At 38.0% G+C, this 19059-nt stretch overlaps 3 protein-coding genes and 1 long non-coding RNA gene across 6 annotated transcripts in view; 2 read left to right on the forward strand and 2 right to left on the reverse strand.

Annotated features, from left to right (window-relative positions):
• LOC134212503 (DNA-(apurinic or apyrimidinic site) endonuclease) overlaps window positions 1-5276 on the forward strand; it is a 51841-nt gene extending 46565 nt beyond the window's left edge. For all 3 annotated transcript variants that reach the window (XM_062690442.1, XM_062690441.1, XM_062690443.1), the window contains one exon: window positions 4159-5276. In XM_062690442.1, the coding sequence (XP_062546426.1) occupies window positions 4159-5075 (917 nt within the window). In that variant the 3' untranslated portion in view covers window positions 5076-5276. The remainder of the gene's footprint in view (window positions 1-4158) is intronic.
• A 62-nt stretch (window positions 5277-5338) lies between these two features.
• Window positions 5339-6530, reverse strand: LOC134212505 (alpha-ketoglutarate-dependent dioxygenase alkB homolog 4). Its single transcript, XM_062690446.1, has 3 exons — window positions 6319-6530; window positions 5612-6240; window positions 5339-5549 (listed from the first exon to the last, which is right to left on the reverse strand). The coding sequence occupies exons 1-3, from the start codon at window positions 6418-6420 to the stop codon at window positions 5351-5353; spliced, it is 930 nt and encodes a 309-aa protein (XP_062546430.1). The 5' UTR covers window positions 6421-6530; the 3' UTR covers window positions 5339-5350.
• A 69-nt stretch (window positions 6531-6599) lies between these two features.
• On the forward strand, window positions 6600-17661 carry LOC134212504 (uncharacterized). The gene is made up of 2 exons (XM_062690444.1): window positions 6600-6956; window positions 16516-17661. The coding sequence occupies exons 1-2, from the start codon at window positions 6742-6744 to the stop codon at window positions 17552-17554; spliced, it is 1254 nt and encodes a 417-aa protein (XP_062546428.1). The 5' UTR covers window positions 6600-6741; the 3' UTR covers window positions 17555-17661.
• LOC134212506 (uncharacterized) lies at window positions 15093-15911 on the reverse strand. The gene is made up of 3 exons (XR_009979287.1): window positions 15848-15911; window positions 15692-15788; window positions 15093-15295 (listed from the first exon to the last, which is right to left on the reverse strand). It is a non-coding gene; the product is annotated as an uncharacterized LOC134212506 (long non-coding RNA).
• Window positions 17662-19059: the final 1398 nt, after the last annotated feature.

The following is a 19059-nucleotide window of genomic DNA, read 5'->3' on the forward strand; positions in this document are numbered from 1 at the left end:
ACTATTTTTCGGAAAATGGTCACTAAAGTCACTATTTTTGGATTGCCTGTTGTAAAAAGTTCATTTGTACCTATTATGATCAAGCAAATAAAATGTGTTAACGGGCTTGGCTACCACTTCTGCCTCTTACGCAGAAGGTCGTGGGTTCAATCCCAGGCCCGTTTTATTTCTATCTTCTACCTTATATCTTGATTAGTTCTGGCGGTTCGATAGCTGAGTGGGCGGCTTACAATGGGCGAGTCACTGCATCATCAATTCATTCCCATCCCCGATAGACCGTGATGGCGTGGCCAGTGCCGTTATCGACCATTTAAAATACAAGAATCTCGGACTGTGTACATTGAGGTTGGAAAGCAAATCCCATGCTTCCACCCATTGATTCCCTGTGTAATTGCGATTGTTCTGGTCAACCACGGAGTAGGAACTACAAAATGCACGGTCATCATACCCATGATCAATCAAATCAAATGTGGATATGGTAGCAATATATTAAATTATAAACTGTTGGTAGTTAAATAATTCATCCTTACCCTTTGAAGAGCGGGCATTCCAATTTAAAATTTCCATAAAAATATTTGTATCCATTAAACCGAAGTCAAATAACATTTTTTTTTGAGTAAATTTGATACCAACCTAAACAGCTTCAGTTTTGGTATTTGCTTTGAACATTGCATCAATCATGTGATGCAATTGTTCTGTTAGAATGTTAGAAAATCGAAATCGGATTCAGACATACTACCTGAGTAGTAGTCTTCTTCTTCTTCTTATTGGCATTACATCCCCACACTGGGACAGAGCCGCCTCGCAGCTTAGTGTTCATTAAGCACTTCCACAGTTATTAGCTGCGAGATTTCTAAGCCAGGTTACCATTTTTGCATTCGTATATCATGAGGCTAACACGATGATACTTTTATGCCCAGGGAAGTCGAGACAATTTCCAATCCCAGCCACCCTCAGCATAGTCTTGCTTTGTAGCCGCGCGTCTTACCGCACGGCTAAGGAGGGCCCCTGAGTAGACCTGAGTAGTAGTACGACCGTAATTTTCCGTTGAAGAATGGGTATGAAAATCATTCATCGTCGGTAAATTTTCAGAAACGAAATTTTTGCTACCCGGTTAGAGGAAGGAATGAAATTTGTTCGTTGATTGTGGTGGGTATGAATTGCTCGACCGGCAAATTATTGCGGATTTTGAGCGTTTGAAATATTTTTACCCGTCGAACCCTATTGGAATTTCCCGTCATCAATTAGCATTAGCATTAGCATTGTTACGGTGTAATTCGTAGATTGGACACTAGTGATACTCATGTTTTACTTTTGAGATCCTTATCTAGAATGCTATCAGAAATCAAGAAGGGGAGTGGTCCTTGATTCCAATCTTTAACAAAGATAACAAAAGCATGAGGATTACTACTCCTGGCCACGCCCATCTTCACCGTAACTAGGGAGAGAAAGGAAATGTTGATGTGATACTTACTTAACGAGAGGCCACCGACTTAGCGACACCCTCATAAGTACCACGGAGTTGGATAATGAGGAAGGTATTCGTTGGGTCAGGATTTGCATGTAGCTGGCAATGTAACCGTGGTAGACCTTACCCCGTAACACACCACGTAAAGGTGTCTACCCAGCATTACGGGTTGGAATTTCCCGTCATCAATTTCGCACGAGAATTCACAACCTTTTTGCGTGCAGGGCATTCCCAGAAATTGGATGTGTGATTGCACATTTAAATTTATTGGAATCTTCTCTCACAAGACAGGTGTCCTTGGCGTGAGAGGTTCCACCACAAATCATGCATTTTACAATCCATGTGGCAATGTTAAGTTCCGTGACACCTTTTTTGACACTTGCGCACTGAGTGTGTTTTTGAAAAAAAAAAAATTAGCGTTACGTAATTTTAGAAAGAACCTTTAACAAGACATTGACGCCTCACATTGCCGCCGCCTCCATAGTTGTTAACGGCGAGGTTTCTATGCCATGGTACCATTTTTGCATTCGTATATCATGAGGTTAACCAGGGTGTCTATTCTCTGAAAAAAAAACCTGGAAAACCGGGAATACTCAGCGGATTTTCAACATGGAAAAACCGGGAATTATTTTTTAAATACAGTAATATCCCGATTTTATCACCCCCCTGGTGAATTTTGGGGTGATAAAACAGGGTATGTGACAAACTCGGAAAAAAATTCCAATTTTTTTATTCATTTCACAAATAATAATCATTTTATGGCTTGGAAAGGCCAAATGCGGAAACGTACCCGTTATTTTTTGTCTAAATTGCTTACAGAATATTTCCCAGGTACTTAGAAGCCGTTCGTAATAAACTACAGGCGGTAAAAGTTGTTTCATTAAAATCAATGTTGTTTGCTTATTATTGACGGAAATAAAAAGAACGACTAAAATTAAAAAAAAAAATGGGGTGACAAAATCGGGTCGAAAATGTGATAAAATCGGGTCAACACTGTATATTCAAAGCAAATTTCAATTTAGTCGTTGTTGTTTTTACTTAGATAAAACGTTTCAATTATGTTAACTTTCAATGCACTAGTTTAATTGAAAACGATAGACGACTCTTACAATCGTTACAAGCCCAGGGAATCAAAAAATCGTCATCTTCGGATGTTTTGCTACGATAAAACCACCCATACACGACATCGCAATCATTGCTCAAAATAATTGCCGCATATCAGGGGTATAATTTATCAGGATCTTACTTAGATCGGATCATGCAACACTAATGATAATCGTCAAATCACAGAGACGCTGAGCATTTTCGACGGCTGTTCTGTTGTTATTTGAGCAGCAAAATGACTTATTGTTATGCTCTCCCAAAATGGGGATCCTAGAGTGACAGTTAATGAAAAGCCAAATTTTGCTACGGAATTGTTATCTTAAATGTTTACTTCCAACGAGCAATCGCTAGCTGCAATGATCGTGAAGTGTTACACTAAGGATAATGCAGTTATCATTATCATGTTCGTCAGTTTTGATTCCCTGTACAAGCCACGAAAACAAGCTCATCACGACATGATACAAGTGCGATGAAAAATCGGAGAAGCAGTCCACATAGCCAAGCTCATTTGCTCATTTGTTGGAGACAAAGAAAACCTGTGTAAAACAAGTAAAAATGCATCATCAGCACCAGTGCCCCTGCAATGGACCTGCTCAAAAAATAATTTATCATGGAGTATATCCTCCCGAATCTATATTCTTGTTAACATTTACTCTTGAAATAGTAACAAAAAGCAAGAGCAAGAACTTATAGTTGTGGAAATAAACCCTTCGAGTTAGATTCGAAAACAATTAGAATTCTCCAAAGTTTTCTGTATTCAAACAAGTATTATAAAGATGAAAGTAAGATACATATATGTGCCCGCATATATTTCCAAATTCTAACTTGCCGAGACCGATTTTTGCATATGATTTTAAAACCTGGAAAAACTCAGGGAATTTTTAACCCGGATTTCAAGTAGACACCCTGTTAACACGATGATACTTTCATGCCCAGGGAAATCGATACAATGTCCAAACCGAAAATTGCCTAGACCGGTAGAAAAATTTATTTTCGTGAGTTCAAAAATTTGCCTAGTCATCAATAAAATTGAGAGACACTTTAGTGATACCTTGACATCATTGAAAAGGCCTCTATCCACCAAATCGCCTTCATATTCCTCTTATCGAAACATTTTGGCCAATTTTAATCCGAATCCAATATTAATAAGCACATATAATATTATTTCACGCATACTGCGACTGCAAAAATTTCACTTGTTTCGCATAGTTCCTGACCTGACACAGGTAGAAACCATGCGAAATATTGTTGCTACACTCCACTTAAATCTCTATTCATACCTGTTAGGTACAGTACGCAGTTCTCCACTTCTGACGTGCAGTTATTAGGTACATATCCGATGATATAAAATCCTCATACGCACGACTCCGGCTATTAACAGTTGTTTAATTTTTCTAGCTCTATACAGATCTATTTGTATTTTTTCGACTTTTTGTTGACTTCAAGAATGCTCGGTCGTAAACGTACCTTTATCGACAAGCTGCTCTCTCGTAAGTTGTTTAAATTTTACTCTCCAAATTATTGAACTATGAATATCTCACATTGAAATCTTCGGTCTTAATAAAAACCAAATTTATTCTTTTCAGTTACTCAGCGCAAAAAGTTAAAAACAGAAACGGTGAAAAAACCAAAGGCGGAGAAGAAACCAAAAGCGGAAAAGAAACCAGCGGCCCCGAAGGTGAACAAATCGGCCACAGACTATTCGTCGTTGAACTTTGACCTGCCCGGTAAGGAGTTTAATTTCAAAATTTCCAGCTGGAATGTGGCTGGCCTACGCAGTTGGGTAGGTAAAGATGGGCTAAGCTTTTTCGAGCATGAGAACCCGGACATTCTGTGCATCCAGGAAACCAAGTGCCTTGAAGACCAGCTGCCAGAGGAAGCACGCCAAATCAAAGGTTACCATCCGTACTGGTTGTGTAAAACGGGCGGCTATGCAGGTGTGGCTATCTACTCGAAGAAAATGCCCATCAACGTTACCTACGGACTCGGGGACGAAGAGCAGGATGTTGATGGTCGGTTGCTTACGGCGGAATACGAAAAGTTCTTCCTTGTTTGTGTGTACGTTCCGAATGCAGGTCGAGGGCTCGTAACTCTGCCCAAGAGAATGCGATGGGACGAAAAGTTCCACAAGTATCTGAAAGATCTCGACAAAAAGAAGCCCGTAATAGTATGCGGCGACATGAACGTGGCTCACGAGGAAATCGATTTGGCTAATCCAAAAACCAACAAGAAGAACGCCGGATTTACTCAGGAGGAAAGAGATGGAATGACGAAGTTACTGTCGTTGGGCTTTGTTGACACATTCCGGCAGATTTATCCGGACCAGAAGGCAGCGTACACATTCTGGACATATATGGGCAACGCGCGGTCGAAGAACGTGGGCTGGCGTTTGGACTATTTTATCGCATCCGAGCGGATCAGCGGTAAAGTGGTGGATAACGTCATCCGGACGGGTGTGTACGGCAGTGACCATTGCCCATTGACGCTGTTTCTCAACGTTTAGAAGGCGGTTTTGTTGACTTATGTTTTTGTTTTAATTCGATTCTTCTGTATGTGTATCGATTGTGTAGTTAAGTGGCACTAGCCGATAAAGGTGAGGTATTGTATACGACTAATCCAAATGTTTTACTGTTAGGGTACTGTCTTTGAACCTATTTAACCATAGTATTAGTGAACAATAAAATAAATGAACAAAAAAAACTTATCATTTTTTTTGTCTTTTCATAGCTAATGGCAGTCATCCAATCAATTTTTATACCAACCTGGTTTATTCAACTGTTACAAATTTAAATGGTTCCAAAAGTTTTTCGCCAACCGATAAATTTCTTCACTTTTACTGTATTCACAACCGCCTTCCAAATACATTGGCGTAAATTCTCGATAAGCCAAACACACTCTGCGTTCGGTAATATCCTCGCGTAGAACTGAATGTTCCCATTGATACCTGGGAGGTCCATACAGAACCAATAGCGATCGTCTGGAATGAGTGGGTTTTTTGTGCATTATGGGCAATTTTTGCAGTGACGAAATGTGACTCACCTTGGCATCGGAATCCTAACTATAAGATCGTCGAAACCATCCATAATCTGTTCGTCTACCAGGTCAGCAATCAATTTCTCTCTGTACTGTTGTACAAGATCCAAATTGTAACGATTCTTGCCATTCTCTTTGCGGTATCTGGACATTGTAAGAACCGAGTCACTCAGCAAATTCACCGTAATGATCCTTTCTCCCCAAATCCAGCAATCGTCAATGTGGGGATCAATAGAGGAGCCATTCTCCGGTGTGTACTCTAATGAGCATTGTTCTATCGATTGAAATTTTTCCATCACAGGAACTTGATCGAACTTTCGTTGGACAAATTCTGAGAACTTTGGAAAACCTTCAAAGCTACCAACCCTAAGCTTGGTCTTCTTGAAGTTAGTCTTTGGACCAAAATTCTGCTTACGTCGGCCACTCTGGGATATATCCCACGGCATTTCGTCGATACCCTTCATCAGTTCAGCTTCCTCTGCCTCACTCAGAAATTGAGTATCGATGTACACACCCGGATAGTCTTCGCCCGGGTCGCCACCATGATTTTGGTCGTGTTCTTCCATTATCTTGTCTGTGTCCCATCCCGGATAGATCCTATTGCACCATGGACAGAAAGAGTAAGCTTTACAGTTCTAAAATAAAAATTACAAATAAAATGAGCAGAGAACTTTCAAATCATTTGAACATTGTAAATATTGTCAGGAACCTACCTTGAATATTTTGAAAAAGTCAACTCTTTCTATTTCAAAGTCCTTTTCGCAGTGAAGACAAGTTCGACGGCCTTTACAACCGCACGGTCGAGGATGATCCATTGCGTGCCCCGGAAATGCCGGAAATCGATTTGCTGCGGAATCAAAAATTTTACGCGTTTCGCGCACGGTCCTTTGTTTACCTTTTTCGTTCAACCACAGTTGATTTAGCGAAATGTCATTAGATTTCGGTGAGTTCCAAATGTGCCACTCACGCTCGTCATGGCATTCCCGGTCCCGACATTCGCGCGAGTGCAATCGTTTCGCAAATGACGATCCAAAACATTTTAATATAAAACAAAACAAATAATTTTGTACTTCTCTAAAACAGTCGAATTAATGTAATTTTGTACATGTACGAGTATTCAAGTTTTCAGTTGAGCAATGCAGCGATATCAGTTAAATTTAAGTGATTTCTTTACTGATCATCGACAAAAAGTGTTTGTCGGCAAACGCGATAAATGGAAGCGAATTTCTTGTCTAACGAAACATGTTAGGTGCGTTTTTGGATTGAATCAAATTTTTATTACTAATGACGATGGAGTATTATTTATGGAGGAAGATAATTTGGACGTGATACGAGAAAGTGATTTATTAAGGTAAGTTCGTTTCTTATTAATATTTATTAATAATATTTATATTGCGGGACTGACATTTTCGCATTGAGCCGGATGGCATTGATCAATCAAGGTAACTCATTTAGGTTCTGTCTCAATGGATCAATCAAGGTTACTCATTTTGCACTCACCGCATCAAAACAACGGCGGCACTGTATACGCATATTTCTATTCGTGTTGTTTTGACAGAACATGTCTACAGTGGCTCGATCTGTTCGTTTCATAGCGGCAGTTTTTGCTGATTGATTGATCCATTGGATAATTAAACTGAAATTAAACTTAAAAGTGACATTTCAATAATTACCAAATAACCCTGCTCGCAGAGCAAGATTACTTTTGACAGATATCGAATCATTTTCCATCGATGTCCTATTGGAATTGCTGGGTAGCACCAGCCATTCTTATAACGGGGTGATTTTTTAATTTTCGAACTGTCACTTTAAGTTTAATTCTCCAAATGAGACAGACTTAGCACTCACTGCATCAAAACAACGGTGGCACCGGCGGCCAGGGCTGTCAGATGATTTTTTCGTAAATCTGTATTGGCAATCTTAAAAAATCTGTATTGTCTGTATTTGGGGGAAAAATAATTTTATTTTCATAAGTTATGCAAAATATAGATTCTGTTGATTGTAATGTGATGTACTTAGGGTCTGTCTCAATTGAAGAATTAAACTTAAAAGTGACAGTTCGAAAATTAAAAAATCACCCCGTTACAAGAATGGCTGGTGCTACCCAGCAATTCCAATAGGACATCGATGGAAAATGATTCGATATCTGTCAAAAGTAATCTTGCTCTGCGAGCAGGGTTATTTGATAATTATTGAAATGTCACTTTTAAGTTTAATTTCAGTTTAATTATCCAATTGAGACAGACCCTTAGATAACATTTTCATTAAGTTTTTTTTTGTGACGTAAACTACGTCTAAGGGGAAGACTCGGATACAGGGTGTAAAATGAAAATTTCAAAATTGGGGACCGTCACGAAATCATGTAAGATTTGTAACATTGATAAGTCCTTTATCTCTCAATGGATTTTAAAGATTTATATATCAATCGATTCGCGAACTCTCCACCAATTTGCCAGTAGTATTGAAAATTCTGAGTATCAACGCTAAACTATTGAAAATTTAGTTCTTTCATGCACATGCATCTCCTATGCTACGCGTTTCCATCCTTGGCAATTGTCTACTTTTAGGGTATTATCAATTTTTGAACTGGGGTGTATGAATGGGGTGGCTCAGCTGCTAGACAGTTGGGTCCCTACTCCCTCACAGAATGGGAGATACTGCTTAAGCTGGATAGTAGTGTCGGTGGGATAATTCCCTGTCTTCTATATGAATCGGAATAATTGGTTCAGTCTACTCCATTTGGTTTCACGTAGTTTACGTCGAGCAGTCGTGTCTTGTATACAACCCTAACATTTTTAAACCAGATAAATAAAATTAGAAATCCCAGAAATCCGTTGGAATCTTTTAAACCTTTATAAGGCAGTGGCAACTATATTGCCACCAACAAATTATATGTTTTTCTATTTATTAACAAGAGCTCTACTTATTATTTCCCATGTAGTGGCTTTATTTGCTTCCTAGTTTTTTTATTTTTTATTTTATTTCGTCAAACAACGTAGACTAGTACATATACATATACATGTTTGTTTTTGTAATGCTATAGTATAATTAAATAATAGTTTTTTTAGTAAAGTGATGTATAATTTTGATTTTGAATTTATATTGCTGAATTTGTAATGTTCTTTGAAAATAATGTCTAATGTTATGCCGAGACATTGTTAAGTCAATAGTTTCGCAGTGTTGATTGTAAACAGCCATCATTCGGTTGAGAGGCCCAAATTTGGCGTAATTTGTTCGGCAGTGGTTGGTTAAAAATAATGTTCTATGTCGAAGTAGCCGAGAAGGTATGTAAAAGTTAAATTTCGATAAAATTTCAGTTGAATCAACACGTTGAGAAACTATATCGTTAACAAATGAAACCGTTGCACATTCTCGACGCTCTTTCAAAGTTTGTATATTTATAAGCATGCAACGTGCTTCATAAGATGGAAGAGGAAATGACGTCCAACCTAATTTACGAAGAGCGTATAATAGAAATTGTTTTTGTACTGACTCTAGTCTTTCTTCATGTGTGGTTGTATAAGGCGACCATACAATGCTACAATATTCCGGTATAGATCGTACATATGAAATATATAGTGTTTTTATTGTGTAGGGATCCTGAAAGTTGAAGCAAAAACGCTTGATAAAGCCTAGCATATTATTAGCTTTGTGGATGATTGTGTTATAGTGATCAACAAAAGTTAGTTTGAAATCTAAAATCACTCCCAAATCCCTAACTCTTTCGTGTCTTTCTACAGTATTGTTCCCTAGTACAATTTGTGTATTTGGTGTTATTCTTTTTCTGTTGAATGATATTATGTTGCATTTCTTAACATTCAGTTGCAATAAGCTTTTTCTGCACCATGTATAGAACATGTGTATTTCATTCTGGAATATGATTAAGTCGTCTTCATTTTTTATTTCCTTGTGGAGCCTTGTGGAACTCCTGAAGTGACTTGAATGGGATTGGATTTCTTTCCGTTAAATTTTATTATTTGTTGCTGGTCTGTGAGATAAGATTCGAGCCATCTAAGGAGTCCTGGCTCAATTCCAATTTTTTGCAATTTGAAGAGTAACATTGGAATGTCAATGCGATCAAACGCCTTGCTAAAGTCAGTGTATAGAGCTTCCACGTAGTTACCATTATCCATAGCATTAAGAGAATAGTCAATGAATTCTATTAAATTTGTAGCGGTAGAGCGACCTTTGAAAAATCCATACTGCTTATTCGTAATTCTGTTTTTAAGTTGTGAAAATAATTTTTCATTGATAATGGATTCAAAAAGTTTGGGAATGCAAGAGATAATGGCTGTTCCACGGTAATTACGAATGTCAGATTTTTTGCCTGATTTGAAGATAGGCACAAGATAGGAGCTTTTCCATACCCTGGAAAAATTTCCGGATTCCAATGACAATCTGAAGAGCCAAAACAAAGGTGCAGTCAGCTCTTTAGCCAGACTCTTCATAAATATCGGTGGAATACCGTCAGGACCAGGGCCTTTAGATGCATCTAAGTTTTTTAAAGCGTTTAGAATATCGTTCACCATGATCTGATTAACACCGATATCCCTAGCGAATTCTGGGATAGGCGCAAAAAAATCTAGGTCGCGATCTTGTTCCGAAAAGGTGGTGTATATTTCTTGGAAGAAATCTCCAAAAAGATTACAGATATCTTCCGAGCAAATACCGACGCATTCGTCTAAATACATGGTTGACGGAAAATTGCCTGATTTTAATTTTGATTTTACGTAATTGAAGAAGTTCTTTGGACATGACTTTACTTCGTTTTCTGTTTTCGTGCTGTGTTCTTCAAATGCCACATCAATTGCTAATTTTAATTGATCGCAGATGTCTAAATATTTTTCCAAATTTTCATTCGTCTGGTCAAGCTTGTAAGCTTTATGTAATTTTTGTTTGCGATTCTTTAAATTTTTTATTTGCCTATTGTACCAAATTGAATATTTTGAATTTCCGCTCCGTCGTTTTCTTCTTTTTGGGACCTCGTCAATAATAATATCAAAAATAATGTTTTGAACCGGCTTGTACTAAACCAGTTTTTGCTCAAATCGGTTTTTGGAGGACACTCGGAGCATGGGACGGAAACGAATGAGCGTGGTGGAGCTGGGTCATTTTTTGAACAACCCTACTAATATTTCTTTATTTTTTTATAAATACGACACCAATACTACTACAGTATATGACAGTTTTTATTGTACCAATACTTTCAAAACTTTATTGTTTTGGTACTCAACCCACCTTCACCTTAATGGTTTTCGTACCCAATTTAAATAGAAGCGGCATAACTCATAGATTTTTACAAAGAGTTACGCCTTGTTTATCACTGTTTAAATGGCAAGCGTCACAACACTATTAATGCTATTAATGTTGGTACAGTAGACGTTCGATAACTGCAAGTCATTTAACTGCAATGCTTTTTAACTGCAATTCGATAGTTGCAACAGTTTTGCAGTTATCGGACCGCTAAACTTCAAACTGACGTCAGACTCAATGACAGCTGCATTGCACTGCACATTTAGATGCACTTTTATTGCATCTGACGTCGATTGACAACCGTTTGACGTCTAGAATGCGTTGCAGTTATTGAACGGCATTCGTTAACTGAAAAGTAAACATTTTGCAGTTATCGAACGGCTACTGTACTCGTATTGTGCATTTAGACCAAAACTGTTTGTATGACGCGTGTTTTGTCGCTGACAACGTCTCTGGCACCAAATTGAAGTTCGGAAGTCGATTTCCACACTTCCGAACGCTCTTCCGACAATGTGTTGGTGGCAAACTCAAATTTTGTTTTGGCGTTCATGATGTCGAAAGTGAAACGTCGGAAGTTGCAAATCAATTTAGTGCTGGCGATACAATATTCAGAAGCAGGACACGAGTTTAAGAAAATCAATATGTTTAGCAGAAAGATTAACAATGACGATATTTTCGCTACCGTAAAAAGCTTCATGTCATTGCAATATTTATTCGGGATTCCACAGACGACAATCTCCAGAGTTTTGCCGGGCCATATATGAGGCCCTTAAGAAACTTCATATGAAGCACGCGGAAAAAGTATGGTACCAACAAAAATAACGGGTGGCCACTAAATAGCGGGAGTGGTGAAAATGTCTCGGGAAGAAAACTACAAAGAAGTACAGTTCAATCTGATATACGTTGTATAAATAGTAGTCCTTAGTATTTAAACTTAGATTAATGAATAATAGTATATGGTCCGTGGTCCGCTGTGCGCCGTAGTTTAATCTTGCAGGTGTCACATGACCACTGGACGGATGCCATTTCCGGGTGCTGCCTCTTATCCACCGTGTACTTGTACAATGCGTACCACAGTGCTTCCTGTTTTGATGGCATGTTTTATAACTGAGCGCCGCCAACGCATATTACCCGACATACAAACTCAATCTCACCAAGCGATGGTGTTGACTCACACTACGTAAACAAAGTGATGCTGCCATCTACAGTCGTGATTCGCTGGTTGGGATTTTAATACTTGGATCACTTTTTAGTTGGACCTCTGCTGGTTATGGGTCATGGTCCAAATAAAAAGCAACCGTACGTCAAAATTCATGTTTTACACGGACAACGGGCGTCAATGGACATCATTTGTGATGTTCAAGTCGAAATACACATGATCAAATGGCTGTCAATTGACCCAACTAGAAAACCGAATTCATTAGTTGGGTAGAGGTTGTGGCCTAACCAGCGAATCGCGACTGTAGTGGTGAATCGGAATGAAAACTAGCGCTGAAAAGTAAAATACGGCTAATTTTTACCAACATTATCAGCACACTAGCACCGCGTAACGGGGGCATAATGACATACTTCAAAATTACCAGTACGAGGCTTTACACAACTTCACGATCAAAGATGAACGTCTGTTCTCTGTGTTGATGTTCTCATAGAAAATAATTGAAGTATTGAAATTCCCGTTCTTCAGTGGCCACCCGTTATTTGAGGTTTAATTATACCAAACAAAATTACAGTTTGTCGTAGCACCAAAATTGAATACGTTTCAAACAAACATATTGTTACATTTCGGGAGTCAATATGCGATTTTCTTTCAGGGAACGATGAAGTTAATCGTCTTGAACGCGTCAGTTTCTCTTCCGACTCAAAAGTCGAAAGAACATTGCTCAATTTGAAATTAAAAAAATAAATGGAAAATGCTTCCTCGACATTTTCGGTCTTGTTTGACGTACGGAATAAATAATATGATTCAAACGCAGGGCACTTGACTCAACCGTTGACAGTTAATATATGGGCCTGACGTTTTGGGCTGATGGTTCATTCGTTCTGATATGTTGACTTTTCATCAACAGACGTTGCTCACTCCAAAAGATGTCTTAAAATGTCTCAAACACAAAAATATCATTTTTCTGACCTAGACTATTATCAGAATTTATATAACAACGGTTAATGTGCCTCGATAGAAGTAAGACTATCCTAGAAGATGAAATAATGGTCTACAGGCTGATAGGAAATAATCCCCAAAGTTAAGTTAATTACTGCCAGCTCTACCGAACGCGGTTCTTGAAGCTTTCGGAAGGTTATCGAATTTTCGTTGAAAACACCGAAGCCAGTGTATCCGTTAATGTGGGAACCATCAGTAAAATATCTTTTGTTCCAATTGACATTTTTATATTTTTCATAAAAGATAGAGGGAAAAGAAATATTCCGAAGATGATCTGGTATTCCTTGAATAGCTGGTAATATAGTTCGAAAGAATTGCTTATGAGAAAAAAAGGCATAATTCTCCTTGATACGGTAGCGCGTCTTACAAATGTGCAAAAACAAAACAGTAAAATTTGGAAGCACTCATTTTTAACAGAGGGCTTTATTCTCTAATGATATAGTATCGCTAATCAGATTGAAAACCGGAATCGGGGACTATCAAAGTTGAATTTTTCTCGCAATCCGTACGTTAAACCTAACTTCGCTAGTGGCGCGCTAGTCTTATTAGCACCTAATTAGACTAGCGCGCCACTAGCGAAGTTGGGTTTAAGCACGGATTGCCAGAAAAATCCAACTTCGATAGTCCGGTTTTCAACTTAATTGAGTATGAGTATTACCTTCATTCTCTAACCTATGGATAATTTACCTCACCTGCGGATAGATTCGCTTTTTTGCTCTCAAGCGAGTAATGGGATATTTTGAAATTAATCCGAGCAAAATTATTTCGCAGTTATTTAGTTGACAAACATTTCCCGCTCTTCGATTTTCTCTTTTCATGCTGCATGTGAGCACCCAAATGCGCGAGACTCTACATGACTTGACTATGGTGTGCATTCATTCTCGCTTCAATCGGCTGTTAGATTTCGAGAAATTTTCTAGCAAGTACCTATTTTTTAATTGCTTCTTTACCAATTCACCGCTCGAAATATGATGGGAAGATATTTATTTGTCACAACAAATACAAAACTTAAACTTATTTTATTTTTAATTTGTTTTCAAATAACGACAATACTTCTACTCATATTTAGAAACTGAAACGAACATAAGAATATCTGAAACGAACATAACCACAATCTTCCATGTTTGACTCCGGCACAATAGGATTTTTTGGCTTTAGCTTGTCAACCAAATCGATTCTATCCGCACCACCCAGGAAACAATATCTCCTGATAAATGTTATTAGTAACAACAATAAGGCAGACCTTTTTTTCAACTATGCGCCCGAATAGAATGGTATTATACGATTATGTTTCTAGCTATCGTTTTTTGAGTATTGAAAATTAAAGTAGAATTGTTAATGGAATCATTTGAAATACCGTACGTTAATCATACCTTGTATGATATTTAGGATAGGCTCTATGATAATCTGATTTTGGATGATACATTGAATGGGTTGTTAAGTATCGTTACCATTCAAAAACATCAACTTTTTCATATATTTTTGCGAAGACATTTTACCATGAATCATTAGTTTATCTTCATTTTTTTGTTTCTAGTGATTATTCGAGTTATGATTATATTCAACAAAAACTTTAAATCGTTTGATTTTTCTTAACGATTCTGCTTTTGATTTGAATTAAACGCTGTACGATAATCGTTCAATTGTATGATTATTGCATTATAATATGTATAATATTATTTCACATAATACCGTACAGGTAATATTCACATTCGGGTTTTCATTTCATTAAATAAACCAACACTAAAAACACAGACAAACAGACGTAACACTAATGAAATTCCCATCGTCCATCAACTCAACGGTCGTTTTAAAGTCAGCTGCTTGCGAGTTTCACACACAGAGGCGCGCGCATTGTTTTCCTTTATGTTTGACATCTCACACTAGCGCCTTCTGTTGACGATGTTGTACTAAATAACATTTCGTGCAACGTGCACGAGAGATAAAGTAATTGGGTGATGGATTTTTCAAAAAGTTGTTCTAGCTGTTACGTCTGTTTGTCTGTGCTAAAAAGTTAGTTTTATATATTTTATTTATTATTATTTTATTTTATTTATTATTTGCCTCTTAGCATTTTCTTCTTATTTTCTAGGTACGATTGTCATTCTTGGAAGAATATACTCTTAGCTTACTTTGTTTTTTTTTCTCATAAATTTCAGCTGTTCCTCCAATATACTTTTATTCGACATGTTTTATTACAAATTAACGAAAACATTTAATTTAAGAAAACATGCGATTTTAGAATATTTTATGTACCGATGTTCATTCAACAGTTTTGCCTGCGAATTATACAAAAAAAAGATTAATTCATTTAGTAGTGATGGTTCCTTTCTTAAGGACTATGATTTATAAGTATCAGGGTGCGCTAATCTGTAAGACACAAGATAGGGATTTGATATATTTGGGATAGCGCTGCAATCCCGGATACAACATAAATGGCAAATGACAGCAACCCAATAGTTGAACACTGGCTGAAAGTTTATTACAATTGGTCGTGACGCAATACGGGAAAATCGGATACATTGTGCTGACGGATTAGTGTATCTATCAGAGTTTCGGCATCTTGACACGGTCTGTTGTGATACCGTTCAGTTATTGGGTCAACGTTAAGTCTTGATATTTCACTCTTCGCACACCACATATATTAAAGAAGGTTCATCAAAGAAGATTCTTACCTTCGTAGGCATATCCTCGCAGTTCAGGCACCGTTTTACCACCAACCTAGTTAGCGATTTTACGTTTTCATCTTGATGTGGGAGGAAACGGACGCTTCTAGAAATATTTAAAATCAGATTTATTTCACGATTTGATATCATAAAGTTTTCACTTACATGCATTTTAATCCTGTTCTATTATACAATTGTTATTTTCCTTCGCGTTCACTTTCACTTTTTTGTATTACCGCCGACTTTGAGAAAAATTATGACCGTTGGCTCAAGTCGAACAACTGCCGCTGACAGAAATATATTTATTGCACTATAAAAATAAAACATAGTCGTGTGTAAAAAACAACCCAGATTATATGATTAATGATACTTTTACTACAGATTATTTTTCATTCATCATTCTAGTAATCATTATTGCAACATCTATAATCCGACAATAATTTTGTATGATCAGGTCGGTAAATGTATTAATCATATGATTTCACATGTATCATACAGTTAATGATGATCGAACGTGGAATAAAAAATGTATAATAATAACCGTTCAGCCTACGATTTATTTCTATGCGGGCGGGTATATCTTGATTAGATTTGCTCTACTGTTGTTCGTTCATTACTATGATAATATCACATGATAACACAGATTCAGATTCATACTGACATTTCCAAACAATTTGATCAATGCTGATTTTATTCTATAATAATTATGAATAATTATTTAATTCTATATATTATTATTAATATTATATACTAGTTATTATTTAATTCTGGCATCCCTGCCATTTTGAGAGCTGAAGAACTCATTTTCCTATAACTGTTCTACATTTTGACAGGGTACATCCTTCGAACAGTTCGAAAGTCGCTCAGCAAATTTGCGCGCCTGGACGAGCGCTGGTGGCGCCAGGCGATAATGAGTCACGTGTTTCCGATGTAAAACAAAATGGAAAGCGGGTATCGGATGCTAAAGAAAATAACGTCATCAAACATATGCAATCAAGTTCCGATTCCGAGAGCGATGACGATGATGATAATGCTTTGCCTAAAATTTTCCTTGAACTAGAATCCGTAACCAGAAAAGATGGTACCGTCGATGACATTCCGACCCCCAAGAGAAAGCGAATTCGCAAAAGAAAATCAAAAAAGAAAAAGGAGGACTCTCCACAGAAAGTTGTAGTTAAAACCTACGGAAAGGGTAAAGTTCCTTCTATCATACAGGAAAACGGAGCTGCTCCCAATCACATTCGATTTAGTAAAGATGACTCTCATGAAGATAATGGTGATAATCCGGCTAAAGATGAGCCGTACCGTAATCTTAATAAAACAACGATTGCTCGAGTTGTAAAAGCTGCCTTACAGCATTCAGACCCTATAATTCTGAACGATGAAACCCCTCCTATCCCAGATTACGTAGATGATGTCAACATGGACGACACCGTGATCAATTCCCATCGTAAATTGAAAACTCGCAAGCCGAAAAAACAGCTAGAAGTAAAACAGGAACTTATAGATACCAACACAAAGCGTGCTGCTTCTCCCACGTGGGACACCGAGTTGGACGAGGCAAAGGAAAAGTTCCTGTCCGAGTACACCGGCGAAGAGTTCTGGTTGACCCTTCGGGAGGCACTGGACAATTTTCCCGCTATTAGTATCCCAAGCACGAATGACGTTATTGCCTACAGCGTCAGTTCGGAACATGATCAGACATCTTATCTGGCGTTTGTGGAGCGTGCTATCGACGGTGATAGCGATGCCAGCCCGGCACTGAAATTGTCGCTCCGCAGACTGAACACAACGCCGTCAAATGGTGCGTCGATAATGTACACGTTGGATCAGCTCACGGGAATCAGGCTCGTTGCAACTTATCAGCCGTAAACGATGGCAGGTAAGTGTAGTGTGGTTGAAGATTGAAAAGAATCAAACAATGCTCTGAACAGGTGAGACATTCAATAAAACTCGTAAGTACGTAGACTTATGCATGACGATTGACGAACGATTTATTTGGAAAGAAAAAGTATTCCCAAAGAACATTACATCACATTACATTTAGCTTCTTTTTAATGAACCATATTTCTTTAATCTCCATTAGAGAGACTTGAAGTCTTAGGGTTGCGGCTTGCTCTATAAGAACCATCTAGCGTTGACGCTTCATTTTCGCTTTCCATTTGAGTATTATATATTAATGAATCATTCATTTACAGTGAACATTATTTAAATGAAGTGGCTGACACATGTGATGGAATGTACAATATACTCGCTTATCGCTTTTTGGCTATTTTCAACTAAGAGTCAGTTTCTGCTTATCTAATCGATGACGAATTGGCTGAGGTTTCTGGTGATGATCTAAACTGGTTGTTGCTTTTGAAGAGGTCTTGAAACGACTTGGCAATGATGCAACGCAGGTTGGATTTTCGGCCGGCGAAAATAGCCTGATGCAGAAGGGAAGTGCAAGGAGATAATCGACTTGGTCGTAGAGGCACCTGAGCCTATCAGAAAACGAAGGACTGCGGTACGGAATGTTCCATTAATTACGTAAGGCAAAAATTGGCCATTGCAAAAACCGCCCTCCCCCCTATGTCACACTTTTTGTATGAAGTATGATCGTTTAAGGTGACTCTGGGAGGCACTAAACACCGTGTTATTTTTCCTATCTTTCGTCTCTTTCTAGCATTATCACCTCGCAACTTTGGAGCGGCGTATTTCGGTTTTCAGTTGTTTAATGTACAGGGGTTAGGCAAAATGATTGATATAGGCAAAATTTGGCCCAAATTCAAATCCTCATAACTTTTTGAAAAATTGATGAAATTGGACAAAATTGGAAGCATTCGACAGCAAATTTAGTCAAGATTTAGGAACATGTGCGATCACGAATACTGGCCACCGGACACCGGAGATGTTCCGGATTTTCGGAGGCCATGTCAAAAACACATTTTTTCTGCCGCTCGTATTTTTGTGTGGTTTGAAGTTACATCGATAAACACTATTTTCCTAGAAACTAGATCTTATTGAAAATTGAATGCGGGCTGTTGCGCTAAGATCCGTTGAAAAATATCCGAGATATGGCCATTTCAGTGAACCTGGTTCCGGATACTATGGTCAATTATGTATATCCTTCCAATCACGTATATATTATCCGGTACCATATCAATATTGGTATCAAACTTCAAGATTTTTCATGGAGATGCTTCAGGAAGCATATGCAGGACGATCAGTTGCCCTGACCACTCTGTGGTAGGTTCCAGGTGCCCCGGGGGAAGTGGCCAATTTGAAAAACGTTCAGAACCCTATCAATATGGGTATCAAACTTCAAGATTTTTCATGGAGATGCTTCAGGAAGCATATTCAGGACGATCAGTTGACCTGACCACTCTATGGTAGGT

The sequence above is a fragment of the Armigeres subalbatus genome, chromosome 2, assembly GCF_024139115.2.
Source record: "Armigeres subalbatus isolate Guangzhou_Male chromosome 2, GZ_Asu_2, whole genome shotgun sequence".
Taxonomy (NCBI): domain Eukaryota; kingdom Metazoa; phylum Arthropoda; class Insecta; order Diptera; family Culicidae; genus Armigeres; species Armigeres subalbatus.

Coding starts and splice junctions, on each gene's coding strand:
- LOC134212505 (XM_062690446.1), bottom strand. CDS start 6,420: ATGGATCATCCTCGACCGTGCGGTTGTAAAGGCCGTCGAACTTGTCTT. Junction 6,241..6,318: donor ACTTTTTCAAAATATTCAAG/GTAGGTTCCTGA, acceptor TTTTTATTTTAG/AACTGTAAAGCTTACTCTTT. Junction 5,550..5,611: donor GTTAGGATTCCGATGCCAAG/GTGAGTCACATT, acceptor CACTCATTCCAG/ACGATCGCTATTGGTTCTGT.
- LOC134212504 (XM_062690444.1), top strand. CDS start 6,742: ATGCAGCGATATCAGTTAAATTTAAGTGATTTCTTTACTGATCATCGA. Junction 6,957..16,515: donor CGAGAAAGTGATTTATTAAG/GTAAGTTCGTTT, acceptor ACATTTTGACAG/GGTACATCCTTCGAACAGTT.